At 38.7% G+C, this 20387-nt stretch overlaps 1 protein-coding gene across 3 annotated transcripts; it reads right to left on the bottom strand.

Annotated features, from left to right (window-relative positions):
- Positions 1-1859: 1859 nt before the first annotated feature.
- Positions 1860-14617, bottom strand: LOC101741208 (organic cation transporter protein). 3 transcript variants are annotated; one of them, XR_009974785.1, is made up of 8 exons: positions 14188-14472; positions 13362-13539; positions 12215-12315; positions 10907-11058; positions 9845-10456; positions 6645-6826; positions 3293-6062; positions 1860-2658 (listed from the first exon to the last, which is right to left on the bottom strand). XR_009974785.1 is itself a non-coding variant. In XM_062671967.1 (7 exons), exons 1-7 carry the CDS (start codon positions 14343-14345, stop codon positions 5871-5873), a joined length of 1488 nt encoding a protein of 495 aa, XP_062527951.1. In that variant the 5' UTR covers positions 14346-14617; the 3' UTR covers positions 1860-5870. The 3 variants fall into 3 exon arrangements, 2 of the variants coding, with proteins under 2 accessions (XP_062527951.1, XP_004926392.4); XM_062671967.1 differs by having other exon boundaries at positions 1860-6062; positions 6645-6739; positions 14188-14617; XM_004926335.5 differs by having other exon boundaries at positions 1860-6062.
- Between the last annotated feature and the right edge of the window lie 5770 nt (positions 14618-20387).

Here is a 20387-nt window from a genome sequence, read left to right on the forward strand (position 1 = left end):
TCACCCGCATGGGAATAGTGAGAGGTGTTCCATGTGACTGGGACGAGAAAGATGTTATAGAAAATATAGAACTTCCGCAGAACTGTGGAAGCATTCTGAAAGTTCGGAGACTAAACAGAAAGGTTTATGACGGCGAGACACCCAAGTTTGTTCCAACTGAGACCGTAGTTTTGACCTTTGATGGGAAGGTGTTACCTCCCAGGGTCTTTATGTGTTTTAACTCCCTACCTGTAGAGCTTTATATTTACCCCACGCTGCAATGCTTTAATTGCTGCCGTTTTGGTCACACCAAAATGCAATGCAGAGGCACTCCAAGGTGTTACAAATGTGGTGACAATCATTCTGGTATAAGTTGCGAGACGGAAAGAGATGATGCTGTGTGTATTTTATGTTCTGGTTCCCATTTCGCAACAGACAAAAAATGCCCGGAGTATGCTAGGCAGAAAGCTATAAAAGAAACAATGGCTAGAAACTCTATATCCTATTCAGAAGCAAGTAAAGTCTATCCACCAGTTTCAAAATCTTATGCTGACATTGTTGCTTCTGCTTCATCAGCCCCTTCGGGTCCAACTATGACTTATTCAAGCCCCTATAATTTAACAAGCCCTTTTAAGAGTCCGAGTCAATCATATAAGAAAACAGTATTCTTGAAACCCAAAGCTCGTCCCAGAAATTCTAGTAAGGGATATGATCAAAAAGCGCATGCAGAGCTTATCCAAGATTACAGCAACATTCCTTCCTTTTCTACAGGTTGTCTCAAAAATTACAATGATTTGTCAGAAATAATAACAAAGGATCTCATCATTTCTATAATTCAGTACCTTTCACAATCGAACATAATTAAAATACCGTCCAACGATGCCGTTTCTTCAAAAACTTTTTTAACTAATGGACAGTCAGGACCATCCACGAAACCAGTCTCTGGTGATTCAATGGAATTGCCGGAGTATTAATAGTAAAAGAAGTGACTTAATTTTTTTATTGAATAGTTACAAACCATTTGCAGTCTCTCTTCAAGAGACTTGGCTTCGTCCTGGATTCAATTTTAGAATTCCAGGACATGTCTGTCTTAGAGAAGACAGAACAGATGGGTATGGTGGAGTGGCACTAATTCTTAGGGGAGGTGTGCCCTTTGTCCACTTACCCATCCCTAATCACAGTGATAAATTTTCTATTATTGCTGCTAGTGTAAATAATATCTGTTTTGTAAATATGTATATACCTCACCCTTCCAATGAAGTCTTTGACGATATTCGTAGCATCCTATCTTCCCTCCCGCGCCCTATTTTGGTTATGGGAGATTTCAATGCACAACATTCTATGTGGGGAAGTTCTAAGTCTGATCATTATGGGGCTAGAATCTTAGACATCTTAGATGATAATAATTTATGTCTTTTAAACTCTGGTTGTCCTACTAGAAGAACACAGCCCCATGAGGGTATTAGTGCACCAGATCTTACCCTTTGTAGTCCCTCACTTGCTCCTACATTAAACTGGTGGCCTCTATCGTCTTCATATGGAAGCGATCACTTTCCACTAATGGTATCATTTCCTCAAAAAATTGGTGAAAAGACATCAAAGGCCCCTCCCCGGCTAAAATATAGACTTAAGGATGCCAACTGGTCATTATTTGGAGATAAAGTTCAACAAAATTTATCAACCATACCTCCACTAAATGACAGCAGTAATCATCTTTGTGCTGAAGCTTTTACACGGGCCCTACTACAAGCTGCTGAGGAAGTCTTTCCTATAAAAAACAATAGTGGAAATGGGTATATTCCATCACCTCCTTGGTGGGATAGTGAGTGTTCTGCTGCGATAGCTGAGAGAAAGATAGCTGAAGAAAATTACAGAGAAAATTCTACAACACAAAATTTTAATATTCTTAGTAATCTTATAACTAAAACTCGTAAATTATTAAAACAAAAAAGATTCAATAGCTGGAAATCTTTTTGTGCCTCAATTTCACCAGAAATTTCTCCATCTCAAGTTTGGCAAAATATTCGTAGATTCAGATCCGCTTTCAAACCTCCAAGGTCTCCTTTCATGGATAGTAGTACAGTTGATTTGTTTCTTGACAAATTAGCTCCACCATTTGTCCCATCTATAGATAATATTTCTTCTGACTCACAGCCTTCTCTCCTCTCCCAGCATGATAGTAGCGATTCATTCATTTCCTTTAGCCTTTCAGAACTCAAAGGGGTTCTTTCAAGGCTTAGGGACTCAGCCCCGGGGTGTGATGGAATTCCATATTCTTTTCTTCAAAACCTGAACGACTCCTGCCTTTCTTATTTTCTCAGTTTAATTAATTCAATCTTAACATCAGGTAATATTCCTCCATCATGGAAAATCCATGAAGTTATCCCAATACATAAGCCCAACAAACCCATTAATGATCCATCATCATACAGACCAATTGCATTAGCTTCAGTGATTTCCAAAATTTGCGAACATCTAGTTAAAAATAGACTAGAATGGTTTATTGAGAGTAAAGGGTTACTATCTCCTAACCAGTTTGGATTTAGGAAAGGTAGGAGTACGATGGATAGTCTCAGCATTTTTATGACAGACATAAGATTGGCATTTTCATACAATAAGTCTGTGTTAGCAGCATTCTTAGATGTGTCTGCAGCCTATGATAATGTCAACCTTTCGGTTCTGAAACAAAAAATGATTAATTTGAATATCCCACAAATTTTCATAAGTTTCATAATCAATCTTCTCTCTGGTAGAATGCTTAAAGTAATATCAGAAGACTCTTATCAATCCCGTATTGTCTGGAAAGGTTTACCCCAGGGCTCCGTTTTAAGTCCCTTACTTTACAATATATATTCTCATGATCTGGAAGCCTCCCTTAGGGGTAAAGTTAACACACTCCAATATGCAGATGATTTACTCCTCTATGTCTCTGGTGATTCTATTGACAACATGTCTGATACTGTCACATATTCTCTTAAGTTGCTAAAAGTTTGGCTTGACAATAACTCTCTAAGCCTTTCAGTTCCTAAAAGTATTATAGTCTTATTTTCACGTATGAGGCTTCCTCCATCAGTGTCTGTATTTTATAATAACATTAGAGTTCCTGTTAAAAGTGAAGCAACATTTCTTGGGGTAATTTTAGACTCAAGACTTACAGGAAGCCCTCATTGCTACTATATAAGTGATAAATGTGAGAAGATTCTAAATATATTGCGTTGCCTCTCTGGAGTTTGGTGGGGAGCCCACCCTTTCTCTCTAAAGCTTTTGTATAATGCCCTAATAAGGAGTATTTTGGACTATGGAACATTTATACTTGAACCCTGTAATGCAGTAGCTCTCCATAAGTTAGACATTATCCAGTCTAAGGCTCTGAGAATAATTGCTGGGGCTATGCGTTCGAGCCCTATTAACGCTTTGCAGGTCGAATGTTCTGAAGCCCCCCTGCACCTCAGACGACAATTTCTTTGTGACCGGTTTCTATTTAGAGCATTCCAAGTTTATAATCATCCTCTTTACACTAAGTTACGGTCTCTGCTGGAATGTATGGATTATCCGTACTGGGCTCATAAATCGCCGCCATGCCTTATTGTTAGTCTCCAAAAGTACTTAGCTCTTCAAGCTCCTACACATAGATCACAATTCCTTCCAATATTTTGTGTTAACTATGATGCCCTAACTTTAAATCCATCTATTATTTTTGATTTCGGCCTAAGTAAACAAGATCTTTCTATCAATGCCAAATTTGTTGATATTATTGACAGTGACAGCCGATGGAAAAATTGTCATTTAATTTTTAGCGATTCCTCCAAACCCGGTCCCGAGGAGTGTGTGGGGGTCGGCATTTTCCATCAACAGTTTGGCATTGTTCAGAAAATAAAATTGCCTCCAGAGACTTCAGTATTTACTGGAGAATGTTTTGGTCTTCTGAAGTCTCTGGAGTACATTTTAATGATGAAGCTTAAAAAGTCAATAATTTTAACTGACGCTAAAAGTGCCCTCCAAGCCTTGGAACGTTTTCCTTTTAACAGTAACCGAAATAATCATCCTGTGATTATTGCATGTCGTGATTTATTGTATCAATGTTGCATCAAAAATTACACAGTTTCCTTTGCTTGGATTCCGGGGCACTCGGGTATCTTTGGCAATGCCAAGGCCGATAGCCTTGCCAAAGCTGCGGTCAATGATGGAGATTTGGTTCCGTACAAAAACTTTTGTTGTGATTTAGCTCTGCTTCCTAAATTCCAGTTATTGAATTCTTGGACTCACATTTGGCGTTCTTCAAGTCAGACTAAAGGTCGATATTACAGCACGATCCAGGTGGATATACCTCCTAAACCGTGGTTTTCAAATCTGACGTTTGGTAAAGCTATCACATCGACCCTTATTCGCATGAGGCTGGGCCATGCATGCATTCCCTTGCATTTGGCAAGGCTTAACCTTTTGCCTAGCGATATATGTGAGTGTGGCAATGACGTTGGGGATTTTAATCATATATTCTTTGCCTGTCCTCGAAATGACCGTTCCGCTTTTATTTCCTCACTTTTGTCCATTAAAATTCCTTTTCCTACTTCAATTTCTATCCTTTTATCTAATATCAATATTGATGTATATAGAATATTAGCTAGTTTCATTTTTCATAATAATATAAAATTGTAACCATTTATGTACTTAGTTTATATAATATATATACCTGATCCTTTTTCCAAATTCCGTTCCAATTTCAAATCCAAAAAATAAATCCATTAACACACTTCCTAACCTTTTTGCGTGGCTGACGCACAAACCGTGCAGGCCAAGAAATGGGAGAAAAAAAAAAAAAAAAAAAAAAAAAAATATCTGCTGTTGTGTGGCAAACAAAAGCATCCGTAATACCGACTTTAGGCCAGTTGTTGTTAGTTGTATGGAAAAGAATGCACTAAAGTTTCACAAATCGCTCTGCAGAGGCAGCACTAGTGATGGTCCGCGATCTGCTTTTTTGTTGTAAGTCCGTAATACGAAATGGACAGTTGACAGCAATATTTGCACAATATTTGTCTTCTGCTAATTGTCTGCGAAATACGTGATACACCTGCGGGAGTGTTGCTAACACTGGCCCTAGCAAGAGCAGTACTTCGATGGATCGGGAGGATCCGTAATGACGTGTTTAGGGCCGATTTTTGTATTTTACCTGAATATTTGACAGACTTGGATATTATAGGCCTTTGATTTTATAGGCCTCAATTCTCGAAGGTTACAGGGACACTCTTGTAATGCGGCGCCACGACAAAAGTGTCTATAATCGTACCGAACGCACAAATCCTTGTAGGTTGGGTTGCAATAATTGTAACGCATTCAATTGATTGGTTCTATTTCCAAACCGTTGTACTAGCCTCCGAGCGAGACATGGCTGGTATATCAACTATCACCCGCGCTATTATCACAAAAACTGGTGTCTATGGGTTTCAGTAACCACTTAACACCAGGTGGGCTGTGAGCTCGTCCACCCATCTAAGCAATAAAAAAAAACACACCTTTTCAGCAGCTACTCTAAGGGTCATAATAATGTTTTGTTTATAACGTAGAATTATTTCACGAGTATTTTATTTCTGCACTCCCCTAAGGTAGACTGTTAGAGAATGCCTATGGCATTAAGTCCGCCTTTATACTTTATAGTATAAGAAGTTATAAATAAATAAATAAATAAAGTTCTTGTTTACGATCAGGCATGCTTCAGTTGATCAGGGAACTTCTTACGAGGTATCCGTGCCTATGGGATTCGCAGGGTAAAAAAAAAAAAGATTTAACCCTGGGTTAGCTGTTTTAATTAAGTCACAATTTTATTTCGTAAAATTAAAAGTTTTCATAAATTCTGTTGATTTGGAAAATTTGTAGTTAATAAATAGATAAGTGTTTTAACAACATGATGAAATTATTGTTACTCTTGATTTAGAGATATTGTTCTTTTTGTGTCCGATAGCTTCAGCCTCTTCCACCGTGTCTGGTAGCGGGTCTTCCGATGTGTCAGGAACAAGAAAGATAGCGATGGCTGTGATCAAAGACAGGGACCCCACTAGCATGGAAGGAATGCCCGACCAATATTGTGTCTGAAATGGTTGTAATATGCCATAATCTATTCAATCCATTCTAAATAGCACTAGACAAAGAAAATATTGGTGATTTTTAGTCAGGTCTTCACTCCTACGTATTAATCATATCCAGAATTTTTTTTGGTATTTTTTGATATGAAAACACTTCGATTTCATTGCATTATTTGCATTTTAAAGTTTAGTGATGGAAGTAAAAACGGTTACCAAGGCTACATTTTGGCGTTCAGTGTGACTGATAGCAGAATACATTTCTATAATTTTTTTAAATATTGAAATACCTACATATCATAAATAGTGCTTAATATAGGTTAATGTCTAATATAGGTCTGGAATGTATCAAATTATTTTAATAGTTAAGATATTTTAGGACGATTTCAAAGTAAACATTATTTTTAAAGATCATCATCATCATCATCATCATTCTTTCCTATTACCCTCTGCTGGGTAGTAGGGCTCGAAACAAATCCTTCCATTTTTAAACATAATAGGTAAAATATTGAACTAACGAATTGAAATAGACATAGAACGTAAAATAAAAAAAAAATATCAACAAATCGTTTTATCTTGTTGAGTTCTTACCAGCAGTGGAGTTTGAGGGGCTAAAATGGATCCGATTCTACCGACAGAAGAACAAAATGCATGCATAGTATTTCTCGTGTACGTTGGGAATAATTCTGAAGTATACAAATAAATAAATAAAAATGCCAGTGATGAGAAGTATTTGCCGATAAAAAAGAACACGGCCGCCAACAAAGAATATTCTGCAAAGAAAAATTGTATAGTAATAAAGTAGTGTTAATAGTAGGAGCACTAATAGTGAAATAGTAATAAAGATCAACTACTGTGGTCATAGTTTAACTTTAATTAGTATTTGACTTGAAAATCTTTATAAACTAATTCGTTCAGGATAAGATATTTCATATGTAAGTATACCTATACCTAGTCAGGTCATAAATTCTGTCACATGTTTAATGTAAAATAATTGAAACAAGTTTATTCATTATGTAACCATTCATATACCAAAATGAACTTAACAAAACATAGATTCTTATGACACTAAAGTTTATTCAAAATGACCTCCGGGATTTTGAATACAGGCCTTCAATCTGCGCGGCCAGTCGTCTATCGCAGCACGAACGAGGTCCATGTCAATATCGGCGGCTGCCTTAATCAAGGATGTCTAAAGTAACTCCAAATTGGGATGAGGCTTTGAGCACGCCTTTTCCTCCAAGTGTTGCCATATCTTGTAATCTAACGGATTCAAATCTGGACTGGAGGAGGGCCAGTCTTCGTGCCGGATGAAGTCGATTTCACGCGCCGCCAGCCAGTCTTGTGTGCTCTTCGCTCTATGAGCTGGCGCCGAATCTTGTTGGAATACCCAGTGCCTGTTATTGAACATGGTATGAGAAACAGGTTCCACAAGGTTCGTCAGGACTGTATTTTGATACACAACTGCATTCGTTTTTACACCTTTCTCACAAAAATGTACCTCTGTTAAGCCCCAATAAGAAACTCCCAACCATACCATGAGCGAGGATGGAAAATGACCTCTTTGGACACGCGGAATACGGTTGCTCGCTTCTTCACTACTGTGTGCGTACACCTTATCATTTTGTTTGTTGTAGCTCTCTTCTACGGTAAAAGTTTTTTCACCCGAAAAAAGAATTTCCCGATATTTTTTTCCCGCGTACCGCTTCAACAAAGCGCGGCATCTCTTCAGTCTCAGGTTCATTAGACGAGCATTCAAACGATGTCCTGTTTTTCTTCGATATGCCCGAAGCCCTAAGTCTTCATTTAACACCCTTTTCACCGTGGTTCTGCTTAACCCCATCTGAAGGGCCAACAGTTTCTGCTTACGTTTGGGATTTCTTTGAATTCGCGCCTTCACAGCTTTTATCACTGCTGGAGTCCTAACAGACCGAGGGCGACCACTTCTTGACCTGTCATCTACAGTAGAGTCTTCATTGTATCGTTTGATGGTACGATAAACGAATCTTTTGGTTATACAGTCAAACCTGGATAAGCGAGAGTTCAAGGGAGCACAATCTCATTCTCGCTTATAGAGGTTTCTCACTAATCCGAGTTTCTCGCTAATGCTCCCTCTGAATTTCATTTCGCGATTTTCCGGAATCAAACGCATTCACTATTTTGAGTTTATCACTTAATGACAGTACTTTAATTTTCCGTTTTGACATGATGCAGAACAGAACTTTTCTTCGCAATTAATTAACGATAAACTGAGTAAGTCCAACAAACAGGACGGTACACAGGCACACGTGTCCATTCGGAAAGAATGCGATAAAATAACAACGTTATTTAGTTCCACGAAATAGAATAGGGTCAATATTGACGAGAAAACAATTCAAAAACAATGGTAGGAAGTTCCACAAAAGTTAAGAATGAGTCATAAAATAGCAGATGTTAAATTTGTAATTTGTTTTTTCACTCGTTCCTCCTAAATAAAATAAATAAATAAAGCTCGACTGTCGCTTATAGAGGTATAGATAAGTTGCAGTCTCATTTACGGAGGTCCATGAGGGAAAAACGACTCTCTCTTACAGAGGTTTCTGTTTCTCTCTAATAGAGGTTTTAGCAGCTTAAAATGACGGGTCCTGGCTATTACTCTCACTTATAGAGTTTTCTCACTTATCCAGTTCTCACTTATCCAGGTTTGACTGTATTCAAATTTTTCAGTATGTTAAAAATTTGAATTGGCGCGTAACCGCAACGATGCAACGTAATAACTGCAACACGGTCTTCTTTAAGCATCCACTCCATATTTAAAAATGAGTAAAATTCATACATTTTTATTCATTTCATACATTTTTATTTTCATGAACAATTCGAAATTCGAATTCAATAAACTTTTTTGTGGCCAGCATTCTAAAAGAAAAGTTTTTACTGTGTGACAATACTTATGACCTGACTAGTTATATTTCGGGTTACGAGTCTGACATCAGGAATGAAACCGAGGCATAGCAACAGGAAACTACTACTACTACTATTAAATAATCAGCAATCGTAACCCAGTAATTTAAATATTATACTATAATGGTGGAGACGGAAGTAATCAAATGACAATCGTAAATTGATAACTAAATCAAGGACAATTCTGTAGACGGCGAATGGCAATGTAGGCGGTCACACAGGGCGGTACCTACTGTCTGTCACGCACAGTGGTCCGTACACCAAGACGCATCCGTTCAAATGCGAGCAGTCGTGCAGAGCTTTTTTTTCCTACCTAAGCTGACAGCCTTGAGAGGCTATTTCAGCGTAACCTTAATACTAGTAGGTGAGCTCACGGGGCTCAAATCTGACGACGTTGGTAACACGAACCCTGTGCAGAGCACTCCGCGCAACGGCTTATAAATAACTAATTCCCCACCCGGTGATTTGCCGTCTCAACTGTTTTTTCCCCTACCTATCAGCATAGGTAGGGATGTAGCAATTTCAGCTTCTCCTTGACGTGTAGGTGAGCTCACGGGCTCAAACCGGAGTGTTGCTAACACTGGCCCTAACAAGGGCAGTTCTTCGCAGAATCTACCACCGGATCGGAAACGCGACCCACTGACTTAGTGGGCTGTGTCTATGGGTCTAAGCTCTCAACTGTCAAAACGCTTGTGTCTCATGTACGTGCTACTAGCGCAATCTAAAAGTAGTTTCTCGTAGTTGCCAGCACACAATATACGACTACCCGTCATACACATATATTAGATATGCTGTTATATACTGTAATGAGTAATAGTTTGGTTACGCAGTTACATCTCCGAGACTCTTACCTTTAGGAACCAATGACTGAATTATAAAAATAAGACCAGTCATACCCATCCCGGTGATAAGAGGAACTCTTCGTTTGAGATTTTCCATTAAAAAACCTCCCGATAGAACTGCCATTGAACTAGCACAAGCAACAGCACCGTAATTCAAGTATTTATTTCCAGCCAAACTGACGGAATTGATTAATAGAGTATAAACACTGAAAGATGACGTCATCCACATCAAAACACACATCAGAGTCCTCAGCAACAACTTCCTCGATTTCATCGTTATCTTCAACAGGTCCAGAAGGCCCGTGTTTTTTGACGTTTTCTCGCTTTTCATACGATGCAGATCTTCATTGCTGATGTGGATTTTATTCACTTTAGCTGCTTTCTGTATGATATTAATTGCCTCTTCTTTTCTTCCCTTTATCAACAACCATCGAATGCTTTCGTCCATTGCGAAGATGTAAATTAAGAAGATGAAAGATGGTGCGTAAAGGACTCTCAAGAGGTTCCTCCAGTACGGTACTGACCAAGCTAGTAGAGCGAGGGTGATGTCGCCGACACCGAAGAAAGATGAAACGAGGCCAAGAAAACGTAGGCGGTTACGTTTCGGTACCATCTCTATCCCTGAAGCAACAGAATTACTATCGTAGGTATAAAAGAGCTATTTTATGGTAATATAGAATGTATATAATGAAACCGGCAAAATTATAATTTGCGTTATTACTCGTGGTAGGACGTCTTGTGAGTCCGCACGGGTAGGTACCGCCACCCTGCCTATTTCTGCCGTGAAGCAGTAATGCGTTTCGGCTTTTAGGAGTGGGACAGCCGTTGTACTGTAAAAATTGAGACCTTATAAGGTATCTCAAGGTAGGTGGCGGCATTTACGTTATAGATGTCTATGGCCTCCGGTAACCGCTTAATATAAGGTGGGCCGTGAGCTCGTCCACCCACCTTAGCAATAAAAAATAAAATTAGATAATGTTCTATTAGAATAATAAGTGATGAACGAAAATATAAAGTTTCCAAGTAAATATATTATTTGGAAAGAATAAACTTGAAATCAGGAGCACGTACCCAGTGTAAAAGCTGCCGAAAACGGAGTTCCGATTAAGACTTGAACAAACTCCAGTGTTACATAAATCCAGTACCACGCCGTTATGCTTTTGCCTAATCCAACAATGCCACCCACTATTCCGCAGAGTATAAATATGACTTTTCGGCCGTATCTGCGCTTATTAAGTAAATTAATATTAGTGATACAATGGCATGACCCTCAGTCATGGGGGAGGCCTTTGACGACGGCGAAAGCCCACCTGTGGATGCCTGTAAGCTTAACATCGTTATTATCAATTTAAACAATAATATTTGTAGCAGTGATACGATATGACTTTCTTCGTATCGCATCACTGTTAGATGACGCGGGTACGTTGTTTTATACTGATTGACATCTTCTGGTTTTGGAAACGATTTCTCGGTCTGGTATTAAGTAGTTTCCGGAACCCACAGACACCATAACTTCAAATGACGTCATCTATCATTGGACGTGAGGTTGAAATCTCAATTGGACTGAATGCTGTTGCACCCCTCAACCTCCAAGAGTTTGCTTCGCGCCTGCATAATTTTGAAAATATGTCCAACGGCGGTGAGGGATTCCATGACGGTAACCTTACTTCTAATTTTGGAAATCATTGATAGCAAATATATTATAGTGTATAATATTTAGGGCCGAAATTTCTAGAAATGAATACTTTTTATTCCTTTCTCGTATCACTCTTGTCCGAGCGGTCGTGGTCCTCATTCAGTATCATTGCTGTGGACAGATGTTATGTGCCACACGGGCAATCATTACTTCTCCCGGTTTGTGGTGAGTCTGGTACGCTCATGTAAACTACTGCCAACTGCCGACTTGACTTGGTCGGTCTATCGCATGGGCAATCTTGCACGCGGTTCGATGCCATCTACTTTGCCCTGAACGACAACGAATGAATACTAGAGGGATTAAAAATATTTCATATCTATGTTGCGTGCTCCTCGGTGTTTCCTGAGCTGATATCATTATGTTCTTCTTCAAACAGAAATTGCGGAGAAACGCTTAAAGTAGGCAACGATTAGGCAAATCGTGATCGACTGATCGGGCTGATGCGGGTCGAGCATCATGGCTTCGGGAAGTATCTGCATTGGATCAGAGTCCCAATTGCAGGTACAGAGCACACTCGTGGTGTGTCCCGCATACGAGCGGCGGTCCTAGTTCCTAGTCACCAGAACGGAATTGTCAGGCGATGGCAGGTGATGTTCGATTTCTTCGAGTATACTCAACAAATGTACAGTGTGATTGTGTTGTACTGATATGCATTATGCATACGTTAAACAAATGTGACTCACTTATCAGACAGGGGTCCTATAATGAGTAAGCCGATCAAAAGACCCATGCTGTGGACAGTCCCCACTAACGTTCTTTTCCAATCCTGACATCCCAGTTTGAACTATAATAAAAGAGAAAGGTTGAAAATTGCGAATTATTCATAAACGGTTGCTGCTAAGATGCTGCCAGTAGTACTTATTTTGTAGTGATTATTTTTGTAACTAAGGTAGCTATTAGGAATTTTTGCTTAAAATTCCCAAAGCATCTCGACCGATGGTCGGCCGAGCAATTTCACCAACTTGGTGGAAGATTTTCCCGTTGTTGGTTCCTCCAACGCGAATTGTAAGAACACGGCCTGTGACCAGGAATCACATCTGTACTCCGTGGTATTGTTGTCTAGTCACGGCTACTAAGCACCAGACCAGCAAGACGATTGATTAATCACGTCATATACAACAAGACTTATCCATGATCAATCAATCAAAATCGATCAAAATCTTACTGGTGGTAGGACCTCCTATGAGTTCGCACGGGTAAGTACCACCACCATGCCTATTTTTACCGTGAAGCAGTAATGCGTTTCCGTTTGAAGGGTGGGACAGCCGTTGTAACTATACTGAGACCTTAAAACTCATATTTCAAGGTGGGTGGCGCATTTACGTTGTAGATATCTATGGGCTCCAGTAACCACTTAAAACCAGGTGGGCTGTGAGCTCGTCCACCCATCTAAGCAATAAAAAAAACTATCAGCAGGGCCGTATGCTCATCTGCCTACGAATGAAATGAAAAAAAAAAAAAATCTACCATACGATTTAAATCGTACTGAACGACACGACTACGAGTTTGACGGGCGTTTATTTGTAAGGCCTTGGTCGATCCATAGATATGTAAATTAGAATGATCGAGTAGCACCATCACGCATTTTTGAGCATTTTTGTATTTTAATTGCTTTGTACCTATTCTAATTTGCATTAACCTCTGTAATATCTAATTAAATTATAAGTACTAAATTTCTAAATCTTTAATCATAATAGTCTATTGATCAGGGTATTACGCAGCGCCTAGTCGCTTTGAACTACTGCGATATTTGCACTTATCCCTTAACTTAGCTCGTCCAATAATTTCTACTGTAATTTGCAATCTAAAATAAACAAAAAAAAAACATACTTCACCCATAAAACTGTCAGGTTTCTCATAGGTCCAGTCATGGCAGTTTTCGATGCTTCTTTCTTTAAGGTCATCGAAAGCGCAATTGTCAGTAAATGAGTACTTCAAACATCTGTCTAGATTAGTTTCGTTACGAATAACTTTAAGAAACTGGCTTTCATTACATTCGTATTTACACCTAATAAGGAAAATGAAGTAAAACTCTCACTCAGCTTTTATGCAAGTAATGTTCGTTTAGTTAGTAATCGTAAGTAATCGTAGTAAGTAATCGTAGTTCGTTAAGTTAGTAATCTTTCTATCTATCTATCTATACATATATCTATGTATATAAAATGAATTGCTGTTCGTTAGTCTCGCTAAAACTCGAGAACGGCTGGACCGATTTGGCTGATTTTGGTCTTGAATTATTTGTGGAAATCCAGAGAAGGTTTAAAAGGTATACACCCGTCGGACGGATTCCTTTTGTTTATTTTATACAAAAGTTAGGTCTTTTATTTATCGATTGAGGCACTACGAAGTCGGGTCAGCTAGTGTGCAATATATTTACGAATGCAATGCTATTAACAATGTTTTACATGAACAGGATTATTAAAATTGTGAGTTGCATATATAAGGCTTTGTTTTTCAAAAGTGCGCATCCTGTCTATCGCATGCCATAATGGGAATATATCCTACAACTTGTGATATACTATTGGAGCGATGGAGGGATTCAGGATTGGACGTACATCAAAATGTTTTTACTGTTTTTAAATTTCATCACCTGATAACGAGTGTACCTACAACTGCTTGTACGGACAATTCTTATATCCTTATCAAGTTTACTCACCAGTAATCAACGTCTTCGACGACCATAATGTAATTAGCACGATGCCAAGCGTCAATAAAACTGACGAACGCAAGCAGAACAACCAGTTTTAAATGATAAGGAGAGAAAAGTTTGAATTTTTCTATTATATCTTCGAATTCAATTTCCGTTGACGCCATTTTCGGTACACACTGAAATGATGCTAACAGAACTCGACGATCTTCAACGAGAAGTGACAATGGAATAACCTCCACTCGCGATATAAGCTATGTAACTAACGCTTCTATACTGACTTACTTTTACAACGAAAATAAAAAAATTGTAGTTTGTATAGCGCTGGTAAGTGATTGCTGATGTGGTTATAGACATCACAACGTAGGTGGCGGAATAAACGATGTGATTTCTGTGGACCCCGTTAACAAAATATAATAATTACATATTTTATGTTTAAAGACCTTACATGCGTTCACAATTTTTAAGATGAAGGAGAGTGTGTATAATTACATTTGGGAAAAAATTACAAGTTTGTTACTAGTTACTAGTGGCAGTCAGGTTTCGGTTTGAAGGATGTGCTCCGAAGTATGGGATCCGATAATCGCTTACTGTCAGGTGGGCCTGAGATTGTTAGTCTATGTATAGTCAAAAATAATTGAACATTACAGAAAATAATTCACTAAAACGGCTGATATTCAGTAATTGTTATTTAAATGACTGAATAATTATATCAGCTCTGACGAAATGCAAATAGAGACAAGGATAGGAATTTTCGAAAAATATCTTACTATTAAAAAAAACCATCTGTTTAACAGCTGTAAATGAACAAATGACTTGGATATGAATACGAGTTTTACACTCCGTAATTTAATAAACTGTGTGTATTCAAAATATACCTAAACATATTTTACAAAATCTATACAATTTATCATCCGCAATAAAAGCTCATTGGAACGATTAATGGTCCAAGGAAGAGTAGACGGTCAACGTTCTGGCGGCCGATCACCCACAATGTGGACAGACTTGATTAAGTCATCTATTAGCTGTTCCCTTACTGAATGTACACGTACCATAGAGTACTTATTAACTCCATGACACGTACCTACTGCCACAGATAGAGAGATAATATGGAGAAGCCTCGAAAAAGCCGCAACAAAGCAATAAAACATAAATAAACATAAAATAACCACGACCACTTCGCCAGGAGTGTACGACTGAGAAGAAAGACAATTTACATTATAAATAGGCAAAGACAAAAATTTCAATGAAGAAACAAGATAACAAAAGAATACATAAAATGAAAAAATATCTGTTCACTACAATTAAGTATGGTCGAATTTCCATCACGGGCCGAACAATAGTTTAAAATACATCTAAAATTAAATTCCAGTCCGTCAATACCTTACTGACAAGTATGTATTTTTTTTCGGGCTGGGGATCACACCTTCTACGAGGTTTTCGCGTCTGGGGGGCACGCGGGGCATGTGGGACTTGATAGTCTGCAGATGTTGGGAAAAGATCGCAGGCTCAAGGATATTATTAGGTCCCTACAGCATCAACTTACTGTTGGTAGGACGTCTTGTGCACCCGCCGTAGGTAACACCGTAGGTACCACCACCCTGCCTATTTCTACCGTGAAGCAGTAATGTAATGAGACCTTAGAACTTATATCTCAAGGAAGGTTACGGCGTTTACGTTGTAGATGTCTATGGGCTTCGGTAACCACTTAACATCAGCTGAGCCGTGAGCTTGTCCAACTATCTAAGCAATAAAAAGAGTCAAATGGCTCCACCTTTCACTCTCTCATTCGACGTCCGATCTTATTATGATATATGATTCCTCAACTTGTGTCCACCCAATGCTGAGTATAATACATTCACATCATAAGAGTGCCTATCTATATAATCTTGTCTTTCGCATCCAGTCCTTACCATTTGAAAAGCATAGAATACTATAGTATATTTGTTATTTATTATTAATATCCTCAATTAACACCAGTAGACCTTAAACTGAGCGCAAACAGTCGCTTAGTAGAAGATCTTTTCGTAGTGAGGAAACGATAAGAACCACGTCACATCATAACACAATTAACCTTCCCAGGAACTCCTATGCGGAAATACCAAGCCGAGGCTTATTCTGCAATATGGATCCAGTTTGTGTTGACTTCGACCACTTGGAAACAGCATGGAAGCAGAAATATAAATGACATGCAGATGAATCTAATCACACAGATGACTGATCTTCAAATCCTATCGTCTTTTGTTTCATCCGAGCCAATAATGGTTTTCGTATAACTACCGGTGTCGCAAACATTGTTTCTAACACACCCGTGTCAAATTTACAATGGGATCGTTAAGATGGTGACACACCGGTTCAGTATAACACGTTTTAGATATTTGAATTACGAGAGAACAAAAACGTAGACTGGTAATGGTATCGAGATACACAATGAACGGGTTTGGAAAAGTGTGTAGCAATATTCAGTAGCGATCTCATTAATCGACCGTAGCTCATCTGCATCAGACAGGTCGTAAGCTCGCCTGGGCCTCTAAGCCAGTATAAATTAAAGCGATAGCAACTGGCTGGCCTAAACTTACAAAGGCATCAGTTTTAACACCGGCTATCTGCTAAAATAATTAGACTCTGCGAATTGGTTTCCGTTGAATTCATAACTCATGGTCACACTCACGTTGTGACCATTGAGTTGTACTGTTATGTGGTTACCGGAGCCAATAGACGTCGACAGCGTAAATGCCGCCAACCACCTTGAGATATGTAAATGTCAGTTTTATAGCACAACGGCTGCAATATCTTTCAAATTGAAATTCATTACGGCTTACTGCAGAAATAGGCAGAGTAGTTGTGCCTGCCCTACGACAAAATAAATAGCAATGAAGCTGAAGTCATCTATCTATCTATATATCTCTATATATAAAAATGAATTGCCGTTCGTTAGTCTCGCTAAAACTGGAGAACGCCTGGACCTGTAATTTTGGTCTTGAATGATTTGTGGAAGTCCAGAGAAAGTTTAAAAGGTAAATAAATATGAAAATGCTCGGAATTAAATAAAGATAACAATTTTATTTTTCTTTCGGACGGATTTCTTTTGTTTGTTTTTAGTTTATTTTATACAAAAGTTTAGGTCTTTTATCTATCAATTGAGGCACTACGAAGTCTGCCGGGCTAGCTAGTCGAAAATAAATTGTTCAAAACAAATAGCTTAGTAAAATTAACGGGTTGTGGCTCAGTGTGCACCAATCGTATTTTAATGTCACGTCACATCAGGACACACCTGTCCCCCGCCTACTGTGGCTCTGACAGATTTTTTATTAGATCCCTGATTTCCTATTCAATAAGTTTTGGGTTTACATTACGCTGCCGACTGGACCGTGAAATGTTTGCAACGAATATAATACCGTATTCGAGTACGTGGCAGACTAAATTATCGTCACGCGGCTAGTTTCGTGGACATGTTTTGTGGATTGGTTTTTGGAAATGAGCAAATTATCGTGTTAATATTGTTACGCGCTGGGGTTCGGGATAAATAAATGTTCCACCAAAGTACAACTTAAAACTGTATTTATCGCTTAGAACACATACAGAACACTTTAAAATTCTTAATTCGCTTCTTCCGCTTCGCTTCAGGTGATCCGTTCGCTGTTTCGCTTCGAGTAGATCTGATTACTCTGACTGACGGCGTGCCATCTCTGCAACGCTATTATAGGCGAGACGAAATCCCTAGAATCGTCGAGAACATTCCTCCCAAGTCGAGTACCTTCGATGTGTGTTTCCGCTATCTGACATTAGATGGCGTTGTACTCCTCGAGCGTTCTAGATTTTAATAGATCCTTCAATATTCTTTCGTCTATTCGGCAATAGATGGCGTTACTCTTACCGGCGTAACAATGTTTTTCTTAGAGATTTATTAAGAACATAAATACATATTAAATAAATAAAAATAAGAAATGCTACTTTTCGGAACTTATACATATGAAATTTATTTTGAATATGGCGTTAGCGAGATTCAACCATCAGTGTTTCATGACATCTACCCTTTACACGTACGATAAACCTTACCACTTCCAGTTCCAGTATGAATACGAATAAAAAATTCTGTTCGATACACATCATATTTTTAAATTACTAAAAATGAATCTGGCCAACTATGTCTGGTCGAAATTGATTCGATTTTTATTTCAGCCATCAGAAAGCGTCAGTCGCACAAAAAGACTGGAACGCTCCTACGATTGGAACGGGACGTTTGTCTGTTCTGTGATTGGACGCTAGTCTAGCTTTGTTCCGGCTTGACAAAGGGAAGAAGCCATCAGCCGATGACATCAGCTGTCCAACGGCGACGTGTCATGCGGCGTGAATGAGAATTGTGTTGATTTTACAGTCTAGAGCTTTAACTAGTGCTAGCTTAATATTTTTTAAGTGTATGTTATCTTTTTTTTTCCTACCTAAATTGAACCTTGAGAGGCTATTTCAGCGTAACCTTAACTAATAGGTGAGCTCACGGGGCTCAAACCTGACAACGTTGCTAACACAAACCCTAGCAAGAGCCGTGCTTCGCAGAATCTACCACCGGATCGGAAACGTGACCCATTGAGAAGATTGAGAAACTCAGTGGGCTGTGTCTGTGGGTTAATTTATGGGGTAGCCATTGTTACTATACTGAGATATTAGAACTTATATCTCAAGGTGGGTGGTACATCTACGTTGTAGATTTCAATGGGCTCCAGTAACCACTTAACACCATGTGGGCTGTGGGCTCGTCCAACCGTCTAAACATAAAATAAAAAATACAAAATGTGTGCAATTCACACGTGGTAGAAGTGAAACCTTCCAAAATTAAAATACAATTATCCTAAACGTCTTAAGTATATGTAAAATTTTGTCATTAGTAAATAATTGTAAGGTAGCGCCCTCTGTGAATTGATATTTTAATTTCACGTATAATCCTAAATTAAAATTCACTACAAGAGCTTTCATACACACGTTAGTATTAAAAAATCTCACAGATGGCGCTGTATTAAATAGTATGTATATTTCTGTCTCATTCTTTGCTGGCTTCATCCTACACATTTTTGTATTTGTGTCTCTTACCTGTCGTTTTTTCCGTTGCATCCGGTTTGAAATCACAACGATTCTAAAGAAGTTTTCACTTCAAAAATATTTGGCTGCGAAATTTTATTTAAATTTAAGTCTTTTGCAGTCTTATGCTACAAGACGCACAGTCTTCTTGTGCGTTTAGAATTGTGGTTTGAACTACTAATAGTCACTGTTCCGTGTTCGAAATTCGACCATTGTCAGTGATACCTCAAGATTTCGATTAATTGTAATTTGTACATTTTCTCTTTTTTCTGATATGTTCTCTTGTTAAATGTTTAAAAAAAAGCTGTATCGAATATATTTCCTGATAACACTGAAGCTGGTATTCAGTTACCAAACAAAAACAAAAGAAAATCAGTTGTCAAACAGTAATAGAAATAGTATTTATATATGACTGTCTTTTCCTATTTATAAAATACTAGCTGTACCCGTCCGCTTCGCTGGGCAGTTAAAGTTAACATTATTATTTCTCACCCCCACAAAAATTCTCATCATTAACGCCCCCGCAACTGGTGTAGGGAGTCCAACACTCATATAAATATTAGCCTATCCATTAAGTACATGTATTCTCTACATGGATACGAAGTTTCAAGTCAATCAGATGCACGGTTCAGTAGTTATAATGGAACATCCGTAAAACCCACTGTCGTTTTTTTTTTTTTATTGCTTAGATGGGTGGACGAGCTCACAGCCCACCTGATGTTAAGTGGTTATTGGAGCCCATAGACATCCACAACGTAAATGCGCCACCCACCTTGAGATACAAGTTCTAAGTTCTCAAGTATAGTAACGACGGCTGCCCCACCCTTCAAACCGAAACGCATTACTGCTTCACGGCAGAAATAGGCAGGGTGGTGGTACCCACCCGCGCGGACTCACAAGAGGTCCTACCACCAGTAATATATTATAATATATATATTAAAGTATAGACAGCATCGTCTTCGCGGTAAATTTTAAGCTTGACATTCAACACGTTAATGGGGCGTTTGAATTTAGTCGAATGACAGAACAAAGCACACACACATCGATTACAAATGTTATAATCCGACCCAGAAGGACGGGACAATGCAAAGCCGCCGTCGCGTCGTCCGAAACATGTCTTGTCGGATCCCTCG

This window comes from Bombyx mori, chromosome 13 (assembly GCF_030269925.1).
Source record: "Bombyx mori chromosome 13, ASM3026992v2".
NCBI lineage: Eukaryota > Metazoa > Arthropoda > Insecta > Lepidoptera > Bombycidae > Bombyx > Bombyx mori.

Excerpts from the sequence above, each read along its gene's own strand:
- LOC101741208 (XM_004926335.5), bottom strand. The coding sequence starts at position 14,345 with ATGGCGTCAACGGAAATTGAATTCGAAGATATAATAGAAAAATTCAAA. Across the intron at positions 11,059-12,214 it reads ATAGGACCCCTGTCTGATAA|ATACGGCCGAAAAGTCATAT; the intron begins GTGAGTCACATT and ends TAATAAGCGCAG. Across the intron at positions 10,457-10,906 it reads TTCGGCAGCTTTTACACTGG|GGATAGAGATGGTACCGAAA; the intron begins GTACGTGCTCCT and ends CTGTTGCTTCAG.